The sequence below is a fragment of the Uloborus diversus genome, chromosome 10 (genome assembly GCF_026930045.1).
Source record: "Uloborus diversus isolate 005 chromosome 10, Udiv.v.3.1, whole genome shotgun sequence".
Taxonomy (NCBI): Eukaryota; Metazoa; Arthropoda; class Arachnida; order Araneae; family Uloboridae; genus Uloborus; species Uloborus diversus.
Window position 1 is genome coordinate 122,072,234 of NC_072740.1, and position 20,125 is coordinate 122,092,358.

A 20,125-nucleotide genomic window follows, 5' to 3' on the forward strand; every position below is an offset into this window, starting at 1 on the left:
CTGTGCACCCCTAAACCTGTGCGCCTCTTTTTTTCCCTTGTGTTCACAAACCTGTACGATTTCGCTTTTTTCTGTTCTGAAAATTCACAAACCTGAGAACCGTTGTTTATTTTGGAACTAATGTCATATACCCCACCCTTGGCGACTTTTTCCTGTTGGTGCCAAGAAAGCGTCGCCAAGAAAATGATGTATGACGACATATGTCATACATTGTTCTTAGCGATGCTTTTTAGCGACCACAGCAAAAAACATCGTGAATTTTTGCTTCAAAAATACCACAAACTAGAAAGTTTTTGTATATTACTAGTTGGTATTTAAAGTGCTTAAATTAACAAATTATTATCACAGTTCACCAAAGAAATATGTACCAATAAAAATAAAAGCTATTTTCCAACATGCATTTTCTCAAACAAAAACAATTCTCATACTCTACTAAAAAAGAGCAAAGCGATTCAATATGTGATGTTTAAAGCAGAAAACATCCCCAAAATATAACTATTTCAGCCTAAAAAAACGCTTATTTATTCAAATTTTGATGTATGAAAAGTAAAAATGTCTCGACAGAACATCCCAAACATAAACAATACAAAAATACCATACATTTATTTGCTATCCAAAAATTCTTTCAAAATACCTACTGAAATATCTACTATATTTTACATAAAATAACACCTTCATATTTTCATAAAATTGTAGATTCATTTTATTTTCAGAAATTCGGTACCTAAAGGAGGCACGTTTACAGAATCTGCTTGAAAAGTTCTTGGCATCAATAAGAATTAACATTTAGAATAAAATAACTGTACTTTTTTTTTGTAAAATAAATTTACATGCAGTAAATATAAAGTTAAAAACTACAAGAAACCCTCAAGATTTTGTAAAAATAAAGAATTTCGGAAGTGAGAGTTTTTGTTTTTTAAATTCTAAAATAAAAACTTACGTTTTTGTTGTATAAATCCTCACACTCAGTCTGAAACACAACATATGAAACAATGCGCCTTACCAAGACACACCCAAAGTTGGGTTTTACTCTTAATTAACGGTAAACTGGCATTTTCTGACATTTATTCATCAAAACACAACTACTGAATCTAAACCAACACAAAATAAGCTTTCCTATAAGGTATATTGCATGAAAAAAACAAAGATCTATCCAATATGGAGGGCAAACAAGTAAACAAGTTTGAACAGATCTAAGATTGCCTTCGGGTTGCCAAACACAAGTTAGTTTAGCCAGGGATACCATGCTAAAAAAGTTATTGCCTCATTCCCGAGAGAAATATTTCAATTTCGTGTAAAAAATTGGATGTCGCCAAATGGGGGGGTATATCGCATTTGCACCTTTATTTTTATTTTATTGTTGTTTTTTTTGCAAGTTTTTCTCCTCCTTTTTTTTTTTTTTTTTTTTTGTACCTTCTTTCAAATTTTTTATGATTTTTTCCCCCCTCTCATTGAACATTTAAAATAATATTTTACCTCTCAATTATGCATGAAGTGTACAAAAGTTACTTAATGCACTCTTATAAAATCTTTCACATGTTTGTTTTCAAAATTTTAAAATCTGGAAAATGTATTATTAAAATATTTTCCTCTTTTTTCGCATTTATGAATTTTGTACATTTTTAATAAACATGAAAATTTTAGCATTGATAATTTTTGTCCTCTTATTTGTATTATAGTAAATGAAGATAGCAATCTGGAAAATGTTTTCTGTAGTGCACTCCTGCATGTGCTCTTAATTTTAATAGAATGCATAAAAGCATTTTACAGGCTGTAGAGTGCTTTAAGTCACAGGCACATTTTTTTACTACTTTGTTTAAAATAATATTATATGTATTTTTTTCTTCTCTTTCATGCTTCTGGAAATGCTCTCAACTACTCTAGCACTGTAAGTATATAAATTATTTTCGTTTATTTTAAAGTATTTTGTGACTTTGTTAGAATTTGACAAGATTCCTGCTCATATACCAAAATATCTTTTGCAAAAAATTAAGCAACATAATAAAAAGTTTCTATTTCTCCAAAACTAAATGAAAACATGTAGGAAAGTCAAATGAGAATGTTTATTATGTAAAGGAGAATAGCTAACAATCAGAAAATTTATTAGTAATTTAAGTTCAGACCAGTGGTGCCCAACCTTTCTTTTCACTAGAGCTGCACCCGGTGTTGTAGCTGGAAAAATAATCTTTGAATGAACTCACCTCGGGGCTTAAGGGGACTCGCGAAGAAAAAAGTTGTTTGTAAATCAAATTATATTATATTTGCATTATTTTATTGTAAAAAAATAAATACTTCGAGGATTACGTCACCATCTTTTCTTCTCAACTGCAGCAAAGACCAAACCTTATGTTATGATAAACTTTGCTGACCAGAACACTTATTTAGTTGCATTTATTTAAAATTTTTTCTGTTTAATATCATGAAACACAGAAAAAGAGAGAAAATTACAAAACCCAAGAATTGTTGTTATCATTGCTAAATGCTTCTTTTACTAAAACGAAGTTTCCATCTGTTTTCAGAAAACACTATTTGACACTTATTTGGCTCCAAATTTCCTACCTACAAGCGTTGTCAATACACAATCAAACTGACCTCTGGTTTAGACTTTCCTTAATAGAGGACCCTATAACCCTTAATTTTTTCATTTTATTCAGTTGTACACTTACAGTACTACCATAAGTAGGGGAAAGTGATGTAAAACCGGAACCCTAAGGTTTGCAGGCTTCCAAAAATCAGTTTTTAGCATAAATGAACAAAATTTTGCAAAAGTATGCACTACTTATCTATTAATGTAACCACAGTTTCAAAAACATAAGTAGTTTTTTTTTTTTAGATTTTTATTAATTTTTTTGTAAAAAAAGTAATTTTACCCGGTTTTGCCCCACTAGTGGGGTAAAACTGGGTAGACATGTTATTGCTATGGAAAATAAAAATTTAAAAAGTGTCCTCAAAATTCAAGTTTTATTTATTGACATGCTAACTATTGTTGTAACATAATAGAATATAGACACATATTGATGAGTTGTCAGTAAATTAAATTGACATTACCTTTAATTTTTTGCTCTAATATAAGGCCTATTGACACAAGTCGCAAGTAAAATAGTATCTTCCTCTTTGGCCCCAGAGCAGCTTTCATGGGCCTGACAATGATATTAGATGCATTGGATCCATCCCTAACCACCCTTGGAGTCTGAGTAAAGCTCATTGCAGTAAATGCAGGTAGTATTCTCATCCTCTTCACTGGACTCATCTCTCATTTGCTCCTTTGGTTTTTCTTTTTTTGTACGCTTATTTTCTGTCCGGTCTTTTTTGGCATCTTTATAATATTGTTTTTTCTGCGATTCATTTGACTTTAATTCAGTTTTTTCTTCCGTCCATCTTTGGTCTTTTTTCCATCATTTTTCCTTTTCTTTCTTCTAATGTTGCCTAAAGATGAAGCTTGTATAAGGGAGCCCGCCAAAATGAGAGTTTTTCCTTTTCTCTTGTCCTCATTTGGCTGAGTCTTTTTCTCAGTGTATGGGGGGTAGTACCCGGTTTTGCCCCGCACTGTACAGCTTTCATAGAAAATGCTGTCATATGACTATACAAAATGCTGCAGACAATTACTTAGAATGATAATGAAGGTAATTAAATGTTGTACAAAGAGAGCTACATTACTTTACTGTTGCAGAAACAGGAACATAGTACAATCGGTCTAGTTTTGTACAAAAATTTTAAGCAAAAACCAATCAAACAGAATTTTCATCACAGGAATGAAAGAAGCGAGTCTATTAGGTTCTAATTAAATGACCGCTGTTTCTTCATCAAGGTGGAAGGTAGTTATTCTCTTGTCCACGTGATTGCAGCGCTTACAGAGGCTAGAAGGGGTACCCAGTTTGCTCCCAACTTCCCGGTTTTACCCCACTTTCCCCTTCTGTAACTAAAAGTGATAGATGATGGTAGTGATTTCTTTTTCTGCTCTCTTGTTCTTGTTCCAAAGCTTACAAATTCTGCAATAAATTAAAACAAAAAGTCATTGGTAGAAATTTACCAATTACAACTAGAGAAATAAGATCCTCGTGAATCAAGGGGAGGGGAAAGGGGCTAAAGTTGTTGAAACTCCACTAATTTCATCATTCTTTTTAAGTATTGGAGGTACTCATAAAATTTGCACTCATACGAAACAATCCTGGGTGCACCATAGTTGAGATTTAGTATCTTCAAGCACATTGCTACAGCATCTACTTGGAATCCATTAGGATGCTTTCAACTAACCTACAGTTAGGTGGCCAATTCCCAGGCTTCAGACATTGCGGTAAAGAAACCCACATTTATGACTGGACTATCAGGCCAAGCCTCTTGGAGATGGCGTTCTCAGTAAAAAAACAATATTGGTAGTTATTAAACCACTATAAAGTGGAGCAAGTATTGCTGTCAAGTTAAATTAACAGACGCATTAAGATAGTTTTTGGCTATTTTTTAAAAGTTGAAGTCAAAAGCACGGCATAATACCCACAAGAACTTCATAGTTGATGAAGGAAGGTTTACTCCTTTTACTGCAAGGTAAAGCACAAAAAGAAAAAAAAAATTTAGCTCTCCATGAGGCAGGGCCAGACTGGGCAATCGGGCAGTCGGGCGATTACCCGAAGGGCCGGTGGGTCGTGGGGCTGTTCAACTCTCTCTTAATGATTACCAGTTTGAAGGATCGTCAAATTTGGTGGTGCCTGCGCCAGGCCTATGTTTAGCAGAGGCTTGGTAGGCAATCTGGTACTAGCTATAGGTTTAATATTAAGAGTGCCCAGGAGGCATTTTCTGAGTGTACTCAGGGCCGCCGAGAGCCCCGACTGTTGGTTTTCCGGCCCTTTGTCCTCATTAAAACCTATAAAACTTGTACGACTGCAATTCCAAGGCAAGCCTCTAGTTTCCAACTGGGCTGACATGGCCTCTGGTCGGCCCTGAGTGTACTTCAGGGCATGGACGGATTTATGGGAGGGCGAGGGGGGAGACAATGCCCCCCCAGTCTTGGGAGGACTTTATACATAGCAACAATACTCCATCCAAAATCTCTAAAGAAAAAATCATGATTTTTTTCTTTTTTTGAATAGTTTAGAAGCGAAAATGAAGAAAAGAGCGACTGTACTTTTCTAAGGGGGGAGGAGTCACTGTACAATGTATTATAACAAGTAAAGAGGTCACTGGGATCCTGAAATGTGTTGAAAACGACAACTTTGAACTGAAACAAAGATTATTAAAAAAAACGGATTTACCTGTAAACAAAACAAGCTATATCTTTGGGCACCTGCTTTGTTGAAGGCTCTAACTCCCAAAAACTTCATGGTTTGTTTCTTAACAAAAAAAAAGGAAAGGATTTGAAAAAACCAATTTCATGTTAAGTGTTTGAAAACCTTAAAAAATTTGGAAAAATGCGGATACAAACCATAAATTTAAACATTGATAACAAATGGGAGGGGGGTAGAGGAATAAATGCCGAAATTTGTTAAATTCAGTTCCTTGCCTCATCCTGCATCAAAAATGTAAAAATCATGATTCTCACGTTTTTCTAACATATTACTTGAGACAAATTTTTGTGACTCACATGTTTCATATCTTGCTGTTTATTTAATCCCAAATGCAGTGCAGTATTTTAGAAATTCTCTTGTATTGCCTGCTTCTATCTTACTTCTGCTACATATTGTTAATGGATTCAGCCTGGGGGAAAAAAAAACACTACTTCTATTCCTTTTCGTTTTCTGCACTGCTTGTAATTGAAAAAAAAAGTTGTTGCAATGAAAAATCTATAGTTTTTTTCTTTTTCTTTTTTTTTTCTGAGGACTGCGGTCGCTGATTTGTCAACCCCAAAACAATTTTTATTGTGTATTATCATAATTCGCAAAAGAGTATTTGGCTATTTTTTTTCTGAGATTTTTGTAGTCCCAATTACACCCTTATAATGCTTCAAAATGCTGAATTTTACATATATTTTACGAAAATTTTGTGGGAGAAACCCCCCGACTCCCCTACAATTGGGTATATTCTACGCCCTACTTAAAAGGGACACCAATAAAACATAGTTGGGGGGGGGGGGCGCAACAGAAAAAGTTGTCCGGGCTACAGAAGAGACAAAAAACCTGAGGAAGCTTATAGGGCCACATTAAGTCTAAATCCAGCATTGCTTATAACTAGTATTGTTCAAAAAAAAAAAAAATCTTGCCCTTCCATGAACTCAGTTCTAAATCCGCCTATGCTTCAGGGCCATCTTCAAAGGGGTATAGAGAGTGCTACCCCCTCCCTCTCGCACCTTTTTCAGATTCCCATTTTATTTTAGCGATGCACCAAAAAGAAGGCCTTCACAGTTTTACAAAATTTTAATTGGAATAATAAATGAACAAATTGAATAAAAGTAACAATAAGTATTAATACTGCAAAATTTTAAAAGCTAGTGTTGTTTTAAAATAGAATCGTCCACAGGGTGGCGACAGATCAGGGAGATCAGGGAAAAGTCAGGGAACTTTATCACTCAGGGAAAAATCAGGGAAATATCAGGGAATTTTGAAAAAATAGCAAATATTCAGGGAAAATTGATCAAATGAAGAAAAAAAAAATTTTCCTAGCAAAATGAAGTACTTTTGATTCCCTACGAATTTTCCGCCAATTATTTGCTTTAAAAAAGTAGAATTAATGAGGTGGGATTATAGTGTCGCATATTTGTGTATCTTTTTCCCTCAAGTTCAAAGTATTCAATCTTAGGATGAGCTTCCTAAGATTGCTTCTGTGTCTGTAATTTTTTTTTTTTTTTTAAATCTAGCTTGAATTTTCCATCACGCATTCCATGCTACTTAAAATAAACAACCCTACAGACAAAGAGGAAGCCGTCATTAACGACTGTGCTCCCTTGCTTTTACTCATTGTCTTGAAGTAATTAGCATACTGTTATCACGATTTCAAGAAAGAATCTTTGTTTTTTAAATTAATGCTGAAAAAATCTTAAAAGTTATCACTTGTCATTTTTAAATTGATTGCTAAAATTGAATTTTGACTTGAAATCATTTTTTTTTTTTTGCCATTTTATTATTTGCTGTTACTTTAGATTACACGAAGGGTTTTTTTTTTTCAGACTTTAAAACTTTTTTATTTTAAAACCATATACATATACATTTTGAAATTAATAATTGTTTTTGCATTTCAATTTTATTTGTTACTAAAGTAGTCTAAGATTTTTTTTTTTTGACAACTAATGAAATCATTTGAAACTGAGTTGTGTACGTAAGTAAATATTTTTATTATTATTTAATAGTTAAACTGTTGTATTCATTCATTAAAAACCTAAGTTCTTAATTAGAGAATAGCTCAATATGACTGGTTGTTGAAAGATTTCAATTTGTTTCACATAAATATGTCGATTCTGTCGTGTGCAGGTAAAGGGCAGAAATTGCACATTTTTCTTTTCTTTCTTTCTTTCTTTTTTTTTTTTTTTTTTTTTTGCATTTTTGTCATATATGGTACGTTACCTTTACTCGTCGTACCTATTACCATACTCGCTTATTTGGTTTCTGCTGAAAAAGAGGTGCGAAAAAACGTCTGATTCCAACATTTTCCTATCGTTAGTACTGAATCCACCACACATTTCTTCAAGTATCTCGAAAACTAATTTCTGCAGATACTGCCGTTTGCTTGCACACGGTAGTATTTACTTAAGTAAAACTACATTACTTCCATACTTTAACTATCACTTGTTTGTTATTCTTGCAGCAACAATTATACTGCTAGAAAATTCAGTTCAAGATTATTTCCATTTAAATTTTTTAGTTTTATCTTTATTAGATATATCTTTAAGAGTGGCTTTAATAATTTCTAAGCATTCTTATGTTAACTGGTTCCAGAGCGTAAAGTATTTGTTTTAGATTTCCTACAATATTTCTCTGTCGATAATTCAATATACAATTTTTACTAAAAAAAAGGAGCATTTTTTTCAAAATATTCTTTTAATTAACAGCTTAAACCGTTTTAAGCACTGCATTTTAATTATCATGCAATGCTTTTCAGATAGGGCAAAGAAAGGAAACCATTATCATTGCTAACGTAAATCAGGGAAAAGTCAGGGAACTTTTTTTTTCCAGTTTCTGTCGCCACCCTGGTCCAAAATTCTGTATTATTAAGAGTATCTAATTAAAGGTCACCGAATGTACCTTTCAAATTTCTTTCAACGAAAGAAAAAATTAGTATATAGTGTAAACTCGTAGTATATTTTATAAAATTGATATCTTCATGGGGGCCACCGACATATTTACGTATTTAATGGTTTACACAAAATGTCATCACGAAAATTACAGCCAAATGGAGAAAAACATAGAAGCCACCGAAATATGTTTTGAATAAAAAAGCAATAAGCGTTAAAATACAGCGGGATAATTTTAAAATATTGCAATGAATATGCACACCAGTTGTTCTAAGTGTTTGAATGTGAAAAAAAAAAAAAAAACTTAAAAGAGATTCTCAGGAGGTATGATATTTAGAATTTAAGAAAAGGGGGGGGGGGTGGCCTAAGGTATCACTGCGAAGTACACCAAGTCAGTCCAAAATGTTATAAGTTCTTCTTATTGGGGGCTGCAGATGACTTTATATTTCAAATAGATAAAAATACTAGGCTGTACAAACCAACCAAAGCAGTCCAATGGTTTTGAACAAGAAAAACTGAGGGTGGGTTTTACACAGCAGTTTTAAGCATAATAAGAATTAATAAGAGAGGATAGCCAAGAAGGGGTACGCCACCAAAGGTAGCCTAGAAGTGTGTTTTTGAAACTTTGGTTTTGGAAGCATTCCGGGGGAAAGTTTCCCAAGCCACACAATTGCAGCCAACAACTATGAAGAAATTCAATTTCCATAAAGAAAACTAAAAACTCTTCCTCCCCATCATTATTTTAAACATTAAACTTTAAAGAATTCCGGGGGAGAATTCCCAAACCCTACAATTGAGCATTTAGGCCTTCAATTTCAAAAAACTCCCAATAGAGCATACTCCCGTAACCCTTAGAAACACCTACTTTCGTTTATGGGCATCGCTTCTAAACAATTTCTAGGGGAGAGTCCTTGAATCCTCTTGTCTCATAACATCATTGGAGATCGTCTATAACTGTGTTTCTGGTATTTCAGGTTCGAAAAATTGTCGGACCAAAGGTTGTCTGAAACTGCGTTTTTAGAACTACAATTTCATAATTTTTCCAATAAAGATCCCCGACCCCTCTCCCTTATCAGAATCAAAGATAATCTGCAAGTGTGTTTTAAAAGTTCAACTTCAAAGAATTAAAATGTGTGTAAAATTGAGGATCGCCAAGCTCATACACTCTCCAAGTTTTTGACCTTGCGATGTCTCTGTGTTCCTTTTATTGCCATTCTCCTTCCATTTTTGAAAAAAATCCTTAAACTTGCAAGATTATGTGAATGGGAGGGAGGTAGTAGATTTACCCCTGAGCTAAAGGCCGGTTTTGTGTAATCGCCCGGGCCGTTTTAACGGTCAATGTTCAAGTTGAAACCATTGAACTATTTGAATGAAATAACTACACTAACTGTAGTTCAAGTTTTCATATTTTTTTATAATTTAATTTGTGGTGCAATCCTTTTAGAATAATTTATTTTTCATGTCACTCTCTTTTTTGTGCAGTTTATTTTTGAAATGTCAATTTTTTTCAGTATTCTAATTTTTTTTTCTTTCCATAGCACTTCTGGGGTCCTGGTAAGATATTTTTTTCAATATAGTTTCTTTGTTTGTGATTCAAATAAAGTTCATAGAGAGAAATCAAGTAGAATCTCCGAAATACTAAAATTAAAACAGACATATTAGCCCAAAATTTTTTCAAACTTTAGGTAAAAATACAGTTGTTATTCAGCTGTCCCATTGCAGCCCTACTTAATGTCTCATAGTGGCCCATCACTGGGCCACAATGAGACACTTTTCATCCAATTCATAAACCCTCATAACTTTTTTTTCTAACATTAAATGAGCTAAATTTGATGCAATATACTATAATTTGATACCTTTAATATAATCAGGTATGTTTCTGTGCTTTAGAAGTCAACAATATACGAAAAATGAAAAATATGTGTTTTTTGTCTCATTGTGGCCCACCCTCCCCTACATTATTCTTTTAAATTATTCATTTACAAATGTTGATTTGAAAATGCGTTTGCCTATTATTTTTGAACTTGATATTTTATTTAATTGTATATGTAATTTTTTAAAAGATAAATTGAAAAAAATATTTTTGTTGGTGAAAATTATAAATTTTAGGCCTCCTGCTGGACACCTAAATATTTTTTAATTTGGATAACAAATTTTTGTGGTACATGTAGGGCTATACTGTCAATATTTATCAACATGAAATTTGGAACTTCCAAAAAAAAAAAAATAATAATAATAATTCGGCCTAGTACACAGGGCTGGTTTACACTTTCAGGTTCAAGTCGGCACGGGTTGCCATTGTTCAAATTTTATGAAACTTTTTTTACGATTGTTTTGACCTAACAGAAAAAAATATAAAAGGGTGTGCAACTTGAAGAACCTACTTTCAATTTTTTTTTTTTTTTTGAGACACCATAGTGTCCATGTGTGTAGTTATAGAGGAAGACTAAGAAAATTCATAAGTTTCAAGACTTCAATTTAAAGAGAAAAGAAACTTTTACTTTTTTCGGCTTCTGTTTACAAAGTAATAAAAGAAAGCTAAAAAAATCTGACTTTGACGAGCTTTTAACCATTTTATAAGGTTTCATATTTTTGTTTTCTTTATTAGACAGATGGAATTTTGATGCTTAAAACACAATAATTCTGAACCAAATTCAATGCAGCTTAAAATGAGAAAAATTTTAAAGTAAAGAAGGACTTAATAACAGTCATTCATTAATGGCTTATGTTGAAATGTTTTGAGTGATATTTATACTCTAACTTTATTTTAAAAACTTGATATCACCCCCTCTGCCCCCTTTTATGGATGTTCATAATTTACCACCCCATGGCTAGATTGTTCATTGTGGGTCAAATAGTATACCATTGCTGTGTTTCTCACTGAGATCTCAAGGTCTAATCCCTGGTGATTTTTTCCATGGATTTTTTTAAAAAGACCAAGTGTTTCTGCTTCTTTTCTCAGGTATACTTACTCTTTTAAGCCCACTGTAAATGGAAACAACACTCGTAAACATTCAGTAAATTAAGGCCACATTTGTTTTTCAAAGTGAAAGAGTAGGTAATCCTCAAAGTGGTTAAATTCGCCACTAATATTTAGGGGAAAACTTTACTTCTATTTTCAATTTAAAAAAATCTTTTATTTTACTTTATTTTGTTTTATGAATCATCAATATTCTTAGCCTTTCACACTTATGGAAAAATTATTCAATGAATATATGTTCTTAAGATATATGCAATAATTGTTTGATTTGAAAGCAGTAGTTAAAACAACTTATTGTTGTTTATTATGAAAATATTAAACATTATCCATATCACACACAATTCATCTATGTTACTTCTAATACTTAATTTATTAATTATTAAAAGCCATCAGTGTTAATCATTTCTCTCAGACTTAAGACTTAAGATGCTAGTTTTGGAAGCCCAGTTAGCATTAGGGTGTAAGCCAGTTGTAGAGGGTATAAATGTTCCAGAGATTCAGGGGGAAGTTTCAAATGAGGAGTTAGATTGGGAAACTAAGGGTGTAATTTTGGGGGACTCTATGGTAAGGGAGGTGGGTAACACAGTTGGGAGAGTAAAGCGTAAGGTGGCTAGGTGTTGTTTACCAGGGGCTCGGGTAAAAGACGTTAATATGGTTGCTGAAAAGAAGGGAGTATTGAATAAGGAGGACATGGTTACTTTGTGGGTGGGAACAAATGATGTAGGCCACAGTAAAAATGAGGAGTTTTCTAGGGAATGGGAATCCCTGTTGGATAAAGCAACCAGCTTTTCGACGAATGTCCAAGTGGTTGGTTTGCTTCCCAGGTATGGAGTGCATAGGAGCTGGCTAAATCAACGTGCGAGGTGTATGAACTTGCTACTGAAGTCAATTTGCGAAAAGCGCAGTATCAGGTTTATTGATGTATGGAGTCACTGTAAACGGGATTGGATTGCTAGGGATGGCCTGCATCTGAGCTCTACAGGGGTCAAAATGGTTAGTGGATTAATTTTAAGGGCTTCGGAGTCAAAAAACTAAGTTGGAATGGGGGGCATGGTTCAAGCACCAGGTATCGAGAGAATGAAATGTTTTTGGGTATTGCTAGAAATGGAAATAAAGTGACAAACAAGAGTAGTAATGTTAACAATTGTAATTTAGGAAATTTCAGGGTGTTAAATAAAAGCAACTTAGGCATGCTTAAAGTTTTCTATACCAATGCTCGCAGTATTAGGAACAAGATGGATGAATTGAAAAGCATAGTTATGGATGAGAAGTTGGATGTTATCGGAATTACAGAGACATGGGCTACCGAATCTGATGCAGAGTTATTACATATTGCTGGGTATAACTTATTCAGACAGGATAGAGTAGGTAAAAGAGGTGGTGGGGTTTTATTTTATGTTAGAGACAATTTTATTTGCAATGAATTGGTCATAAATGATAAGCCTACTGATATTGATATGGTTTGGCTGGAGTTGATGAGCAGTAAGGGCATAAAGCTACGCTTTGGAAACATTTATAGGCCACCTAATTCAAACCAGGGACAAGATGAACAGATGTACCGTATTATTAGTGACATGTCCAGTAAGGGATCCGTTATCATAATGGGGGATTTCAATTTTCCGGGTATTGATTGGAATAATTTTTATCCTGGTAATGGCAAAGAAGAGGAATTTTTAAAAGTAATTGGTGACTGTTTCTTAGATCAAGTTGTAACTCAGGGAACTCGAGAGGAGGCCATTTTGGATCTAGTTTTTTGTGACATAGGTAGTCTTGTTCAGGGGTTGAGTGTAGGGGAGCATATTGGAGATAGTGATCATAAAAGCATTAGGTTCCGGGTTAAATTTGCTTATTTGCTTTATTATTGGGTTAAATTCGCCGGGAAGCTCTTAATTATAAGCAAGCCACTTTTCGTAAGTTTAAAGAAACTGGTCAGAGTGCGGAGAGGCTCCAGTATGGTAAGGCAAGGCGAAATTTTAAGTATTTGGTACGGATTCAGAAAAGGGAATTGGAGCAAAGGCTGGCAGATGACATTGATGGGAACCCTAAGAGGTTTTTTGCTTACGCTAATTCTGGGAAAGCTCGAAACAGTCAAATTGGGCCTTTGGTTGATGAGCATGGAAATTTAATCCAAAACGATAGGGATATTGCAAATGTTCTAAATAACTTTTTTTCCAGTGTGTTTAACGATAACTGTATCTCAACAGTTGACACTAACAAGACACAAGCTATTATACAGCTTGAGGATTTTGTATTTTCCAGGGAGGAGGTTTTATTTCATTTGAAAAAGATTAAAGCAACTAAAGCTCCGGGACCAGATAATATTTATCCAAAAATTTTAGTTGAATGTGCAGAGGAATTAGTGGATGTTATTTTGAATATTTTCAATGCTTCTTATAACTCGGGGACGGTGCCAGAGGACTGGAAGCTGGCTAACATAACGCCACTCTTCAAGAAGGGGTCTAAAGGTATTGCTGGGAATTATAGACCTGTAAGTTTGACTTCGGTGATTTGTAAGATTTTCGAAACTTTGATCAAAATTAAGATCATGATGTTCTTAGAGGCTAATAGTCTGTTGACTAGTTTGCAGTATGGTTTCAGGAAAGGTAAATCCTGTACTACTAATTTATTGCATTTCTAAGACAAGGTTACCTCAGCTTTAGATAACAAAAAATGTGTGGATGTTGTTTATATTGATTTTCAAAAAGCTTTTGACAAGGTACCGCATGTTGCTCTTCTCAGCAAGTTAGCTGACATTGGAATAGGAGGAAAAACTTTACTTTGGGTTAGAAATTGGCTTACTGGTAGGAAGCAAAGAGTAGTTGTGAGAGGAAATCATTCTAATTGGAGTGATGTTTTAAGTGGGGTTCCTCAGGGATCAGTTTTAGGGCCTCTTTTGTTTATTATATTTATGAATGACATCAATGAAAATATTTCTGGAAGCATGAATTGTTTTGCTGACGATGTAAAAGTTATGGGGATTGTCGAAAATGAAGAACAAGTAAAACAGCTGCAAGAGGATTTAGATCATATTACTAAGTGGGCAGATAAATGGGGTATGGCAGTTAATGTAGGGAAATGTCAAGTGCTCCACTTAGGTCATGGAAATAAGCATTTGAGATATCGTTTACAGGGTTCAGTCATAAATCAGGCAGAAAATGTTATGGATCTGGGTGTCTTTATAAATCAGGACTTCAAGTTTAGTCAACAGTGCAGTATTGCTAGTAACAAAGCCAACAAAATGCTTGGGTTCATCAATAGATCTATTTCAAACAAATCTAAGAAAGTTCTTCTGCCTTTATATAGGAGTTTAGTAAGACCTCATTTGGAGTATGCTGTTCAGTTTTGGTCGCCTTATCTGAAGAAAGATATTTTTGTATTGGAAAGGGTTCAAAGAAGGGTAACTAAATTAGTAAGGGGACTCTCAGATTTAGATTATGATACCAGACTTAATAGGCTTAACATGTACAGCCTGGAGCAAAGGAGAGTCAGAGGGGACATGATTCAGTTATTTAAATTTATCAAAATGAAAGATGTAAATGGATTAAATTTTTGTGGGGAAAGCAGGACAAGGGGTCATTGTTTTAAGCTATTTAAATCTCAGGCTAACTTGGAAATCAGGAAAAACTACTACTTTAGCAGGGTCGTGGGCACTTGGAATAGCTTACCGGAAGAGGCGGTAATGAGCAAGGGAGTGGATAGCTTTAAGAGGGCCATTGATCTTCATTGGGGACTAATTAATTGACTAGGACCAGCCTAGCTGGGCCCAGTGCCTGTTGCTGGTCGTCATATTTGTATTTGTATTTAAAGTATATTATGTGCATTAAGAATTAAACATTTACTTTTGTTCTGAAACAAAATTTGAGAAACCATTATTAAAAAATTAAAAATTACAAAAAAAAAAAAAAAAAAAAGGCTATTACCTTTTTTTGAGTTACTAAGGTCTGCCTGTGCAGAAACGTTTTAACCTTCTACAATTCTAAACAGCATTTGCAATGAAGCCAGTGAAGAGCTTCATTGTAGTACCACTTAAGTTATTACCATTGAATTGAGTGAATTGCATTGAATTAATGACATCATTTGAATTGAAAAAAATGTTTCATGTAACCCTGAAACAAGTGTAAGAAATGCTTTTTACAATTTGTGTCTTTTAATGTTGGTTTCTCAGTTATTTTTGTTTCATTTGTTTGTAAGAATTTTTATTTTTAGTTGCCAATTGGGGCATTCCAATAGCAGCTATAGCAGACATAAAAAAGGATCCCTCAATGATAAGTGGAAAAATGACTTTAGGTAAGAATTTCTGTCAGAAAAGATCGTTTCCAGCTTATTAGTTTTGATGAAAACTCAGTTTTCACTTAAATTAATATTTAATGCAACATCTGGGGTTCCGCTGATGACTCATGAAACCAGGTTTCAAGGACTCATGCTTTTCAAAAAAGTGGGTTCATTTTTAAAATCATGAATCACTGTTACATTTTTTTTCTTTTTGCATTTCAAGTAATAATATTAAAAGTGAATATATGTTGTTCCAACTCAAGTGAGCTCAAATTCTTAATAATTATAGGGTAAATGCACTATCTTTCGTCCCTCCTAAGCTTTTTGGTCTTTGATTAGCATATGTCACGATCAATTACTTCAAAAAAGTTCATAAAAAATCTTCCATGAACCATGGACCTGTACACTTAGTGAAAGTTACACAATCTACAAAGAAAGGGCTACTTTGCCAGTTTTGAAACTTGTTATCGGACATGGCAGTGGAGAGAAGTCAAAATGCAATGGAGTTGAATTAGAGAAGGGTAGACATGGCAAAAGATCAGGTAGATGCAAGCGATGAATTTATAAAAACAACTTTATACTTACAATCATAATGCCAAAACTAAGTCCATACGCTCAACTTCAAACAATGAGCCAACTGTTGAAATTTGTTTAAAGTCATGTAGTAATTACTTTGGAGAGTTTCACACAACTTGGTAACCACCACTATCGCAGAGTGTTGAAGTACAAAATGGGAGAGGAGTTTTTACTACTTTCATGAAAAAACAAATAAATAGAACTTTACAGAATTAAATTTTAAAACTATAAAATGTATTTTGGGGTTTTTTTTTCTTCCAAAAATAGATAAATAAATTCTAGTCTAGATCTGCATATCCACAGACCCCGCAATGCAAGAGGGCCACCGTCTTTAATGGACCCAACAGCTAAAGAAATTGAAGAAAAAATGAAAACGAACTAGCACTAAGACTTATTAACATTACAAATATACACTGCTGGCATCTGGGGAGGGGTTAGTACAGATTTTATTTGACAATTTTAATAACTTATTCATTAATTGCTGGAGAAGAAATGTTTTTACGTTTTTGCAAAGAAAAAAGTTCTGAAAGCAAGGAAGTTCTAATTTCAAAGGGGGGCTTGAGCCCCCACTTGCCCCACCATATGGGCGCCCTTGAAGTTTATAGATCCGGGCCTGAATAAATCAATGAAAAGTCGGCAAGAAACTGCATTTCAGATGAAATGTACAAAAAATACAATTTTGCTGATAAAAATTCACTTTTCCAGGAAATAACTAATTTAAAAAAAAAAAAAAAAGAAAACATAATTTCGGGCGCTTTTTAAGTTATTTTCAGTAGTTCGCACTGAGATAGGCATCGAATTCTGTTTTTGGAAACTTGGGCAATTAAATAGATTTTTCTGCTTCCATCTTGCAAATGACCAAACATGGCGACTACATGAAAAATTTTTAAGATATGAAAGTAATTTTAATAATTAAAAACCCTCAAAAAACAATAATTTAGATGAAAGAGTCTAGGCAATACGGATAAAATAGCATTTTGAAGATAAAATTTGAAGGAAAAATTTTTGCATTTTTCAAGAAAATAATTAATTATCCAGGGGGGGGGGGAATATCGCACATTTTGCGGAATGTTCAATAGTTTGCATTGGTATTGCAATAGACATCCAATTCTATTTTTAGAAACTTAGGCACTTAAAGAATCTTATCTATTTCCATCTATTACAAGTGACCAAATATGGCGACTGCGCTAAAAATTAAGATTTAGTTTTTTGAATTTTTAGCATAAAAATAATTATAAAATGTAAAATCATCATTAAACATCAATTTAATTGAACTGTTATAGCTTTTATCACATTAGCGTCCAATGCAATAAGGATAAGGTGAAATTTTAAATACAAATTTTTCATTTCTCAAGAAAACTTTTAAATAATAGTGAATAAATAAATAAATAAAATGCTTTACAGCACATTTCACGTTATTTTCATTAGTTTGCATTTGAATAAGCATCAAATTCTGCTTTGTATTTGCAAACTTAAGTACTGCAGTACTTTGCCTACTTCCATGTTGTGAGTGACCAAATATGGCGTCTATGTTTCACACGTAACGATCTTGTCGTTCTGGTCAAAAAACGATTTTCCTTGATGTATTTATTCTCACACAGGCGTATGTTTAAAAAGGGATTTATTTTCTTCCACCCTCTTGAGTTTGTGCATAATTCCTATTATTCCTCAAGATTTTATTTTCTAGGAGCAACAGGGCGGAAAATGGCAACTAAGGACGCTTTTTTAGGTCACCACTTTTTCAAACTAGGTCGCCACATGGCGAGTGGCGACCGTGAATCTTGACCTTTATTGGCACCCCCATATATCCACCCCTGCACCAATAATTTCTACGGCATTAAAAAGACTGAAATTATGTATTAAAAAAAAGAAAATATGCTAATGCCGTACATGGTAAAATCACGGAAAAATCTGTAAAGTAATTAGAAAACCAAAAATTTTTAACCTTTCCTGACCAGTTTTTTTTTGTATGGCAATAAGTTAAAAATGACTTTTAATTGAATCTTTAAAATTAGCTATATGCCGTACAAAATTTTTTAATCCTAAAATACCCTTTCCTAATGCGTCACTTCCTGCTTCCGGTGTCGTCGCATATACCACCCAAAATGTACGTCATTATATCAACCCATACTGTTTTTAGAAGAAGTTTTAGAATCTTAAAAATTTATGATGAATCAAATGACCCGCAACCTTCGGTCTGAAAGAAGGGGTTGGCACACCATATTTTGACCCCCACACCAATAAATTTGTACGGCACTGAAAAAAAGTGAAATTATATATAAAAAGAAAATACATGCTAATGCCGTACATGGTAAAGTCACTGAAAAAGACCGCAAAATAATTGGAAAACCAAAACTTTTGGGCCTTTCCTGACCCATTTTTTTTTTTGTACGGCAATAAGTTAAAAATTACTTTTAATTGATCATCTTCAAAATTAACTATATGCTGTACAAAACCATTTTATCCTATAATACCCTTTCCCGATTTGTTATTTCCTGCTACTAGTGTAGTCTAATGTACCACCCAAAATGTACGGCGTGGTGCTTGAGGCTACTCTACGGCTTACAATAAGATTCCCGGTGGGTCAAATGCCCCCCCCCCCCCCATTTTCCGATCTGCCTTGTGTACTCTTATTGCAGATTTTAAATGAGGTCTCTAGGGTAAAAAGTTCTCCACCAAAGGCATAGAACATAAAAAGTTACAAAATCTTAGTACATTAGATTTTAAAAAAACTTTTTAAAATTGTTGGTAGAAATGAAAATGCATTGTCAAATTTTACTTTGCACTTTTGTTACATTTGGAGTTTTTCTTAGCTTTAATATGTGATCTAAAATCTTATCACATTACATGAGTCGAGCATTAGTATATAATTACATGTTGTAAAATCACTTATTTTCATGAGCCCATTATAATCGCTAACATTTCGGCTTGCAAAATCACTAACATCTTTGTTTTCATGAAAATTATGTCTTGCAAAAATTAATGCTTTTACATTATTAGAAATTTATCTTTGAAACTATTTTTTATCAAATTGGGGGCTTCGCCTCTTGCTCACTGATGCTCATCAACCCCCCGAAGATTGCTTCTCAATCTTATTTGATTTGCAGAGATTTAAATCGTCAATTGGAAAGAAACTTGCAATTCTTTGCTTTCAAAATAACTTGCACCAGCTTGCAGAACCATAAGGGCTAAGGGGTTCCTGAGCATTGCAAAATTGCAGTTTTGTACATTTGAAACGTCACTTTCATATTCATGGTCTCTAATAATATATTTTGCTCTTTAACTCGGTGTTTGAATTGAGTTAAGCCTAAGATTTTCTGTTAAAATCGTAACCCATAAAATTTGTGAATAAAAAAGAAAAAACAAACTAATCTAAAAGATGTAACTATGGCAACGCCAAATAAAAAAGAATTTTTTTGAACTTGATGAAAACTGCTTGTAACTTTTTTTTTCCTTTGGAGATAGAAGCTTAGTTTTTAGACCATAGAGTTAGATGGAGTAAAAAATGCGACTCTTTCCAGTAGTGTCAAAAAGAAAACTCAAGGACAATTCTTCCCTTTTTACTGATAGATTTAATGATGAAAGTAGTGCATAAATTTCAGCTAAGCCTAAAAAAAATCGAGCTAAAAACGCAAAGAACTCCCGCCATAGTTATGTTAGAGCATTGAAACAAATTGCGTAGAACGCAGAAAATTCCACTTTCCAACGATATATAATATTAATATGTGCAAGTAATTTTCACCTCTTTAATAGGCAATTTATGTGAAATTTGAGCTTAAAAAATTATTTAAAAAAAAAACTAATTCAAAATTTAAAAAACAAAACCCCAAGTGCAAACCACCGGGGTTCAAAGTAACTTTGTACAAAAATTTCAAGGCTGTAGTGCTATGAGGTCTTCTGAAAGCAAGCCCGCCACAGACTTCCTTTCAGAATTTCTTTGACCTTACTTTTTTTTAATATAAAGAGATTAAATTTATTTGTCAATCTTGATAGTGATAATTGTTGAATTTTTACAACTATTCATTATTGACAGAGGATTGCTGAAATTCAAGTCTTAAAAATGCATTTAGCTGTCTCGTTTTTAAGACTTGAATTTCAGAAAATATTTGCGCAAGTGTCCCTGAACCTCCTTCCTCTAATAT

General features: G+C 33.5%; 1 protein-coding gene across 1 annotated transcript in view; it reads left to right on the forward strand.

Annotated features, from left to right (window-relative positions):
- LOC129231409 (mitochondrial pyruvate carrier 1-like) overlaps nt 1-20,125 on the forward strand; it is a 41,231-nt gene that overhangs the window by 10,645 nt on the left and 10,461 nt on the right. The window contains exons 2-4 of the mRNA XM_054865718.1: nt 1,885-1,888; nt 9,694-9,709; nt 15,342-15,422. Of these exons, the coding sequence (XP_054721693.1) occupies nt 1,885-1,888; nt 9,694-9,709; nt 15,342-15,422 (101 nt within the window). The remainder of the gene's footprint in view (nt 1-1,884; nt 1,889-9,693; nt 9,710-15,341; nt 15,423-20,125) is intronic.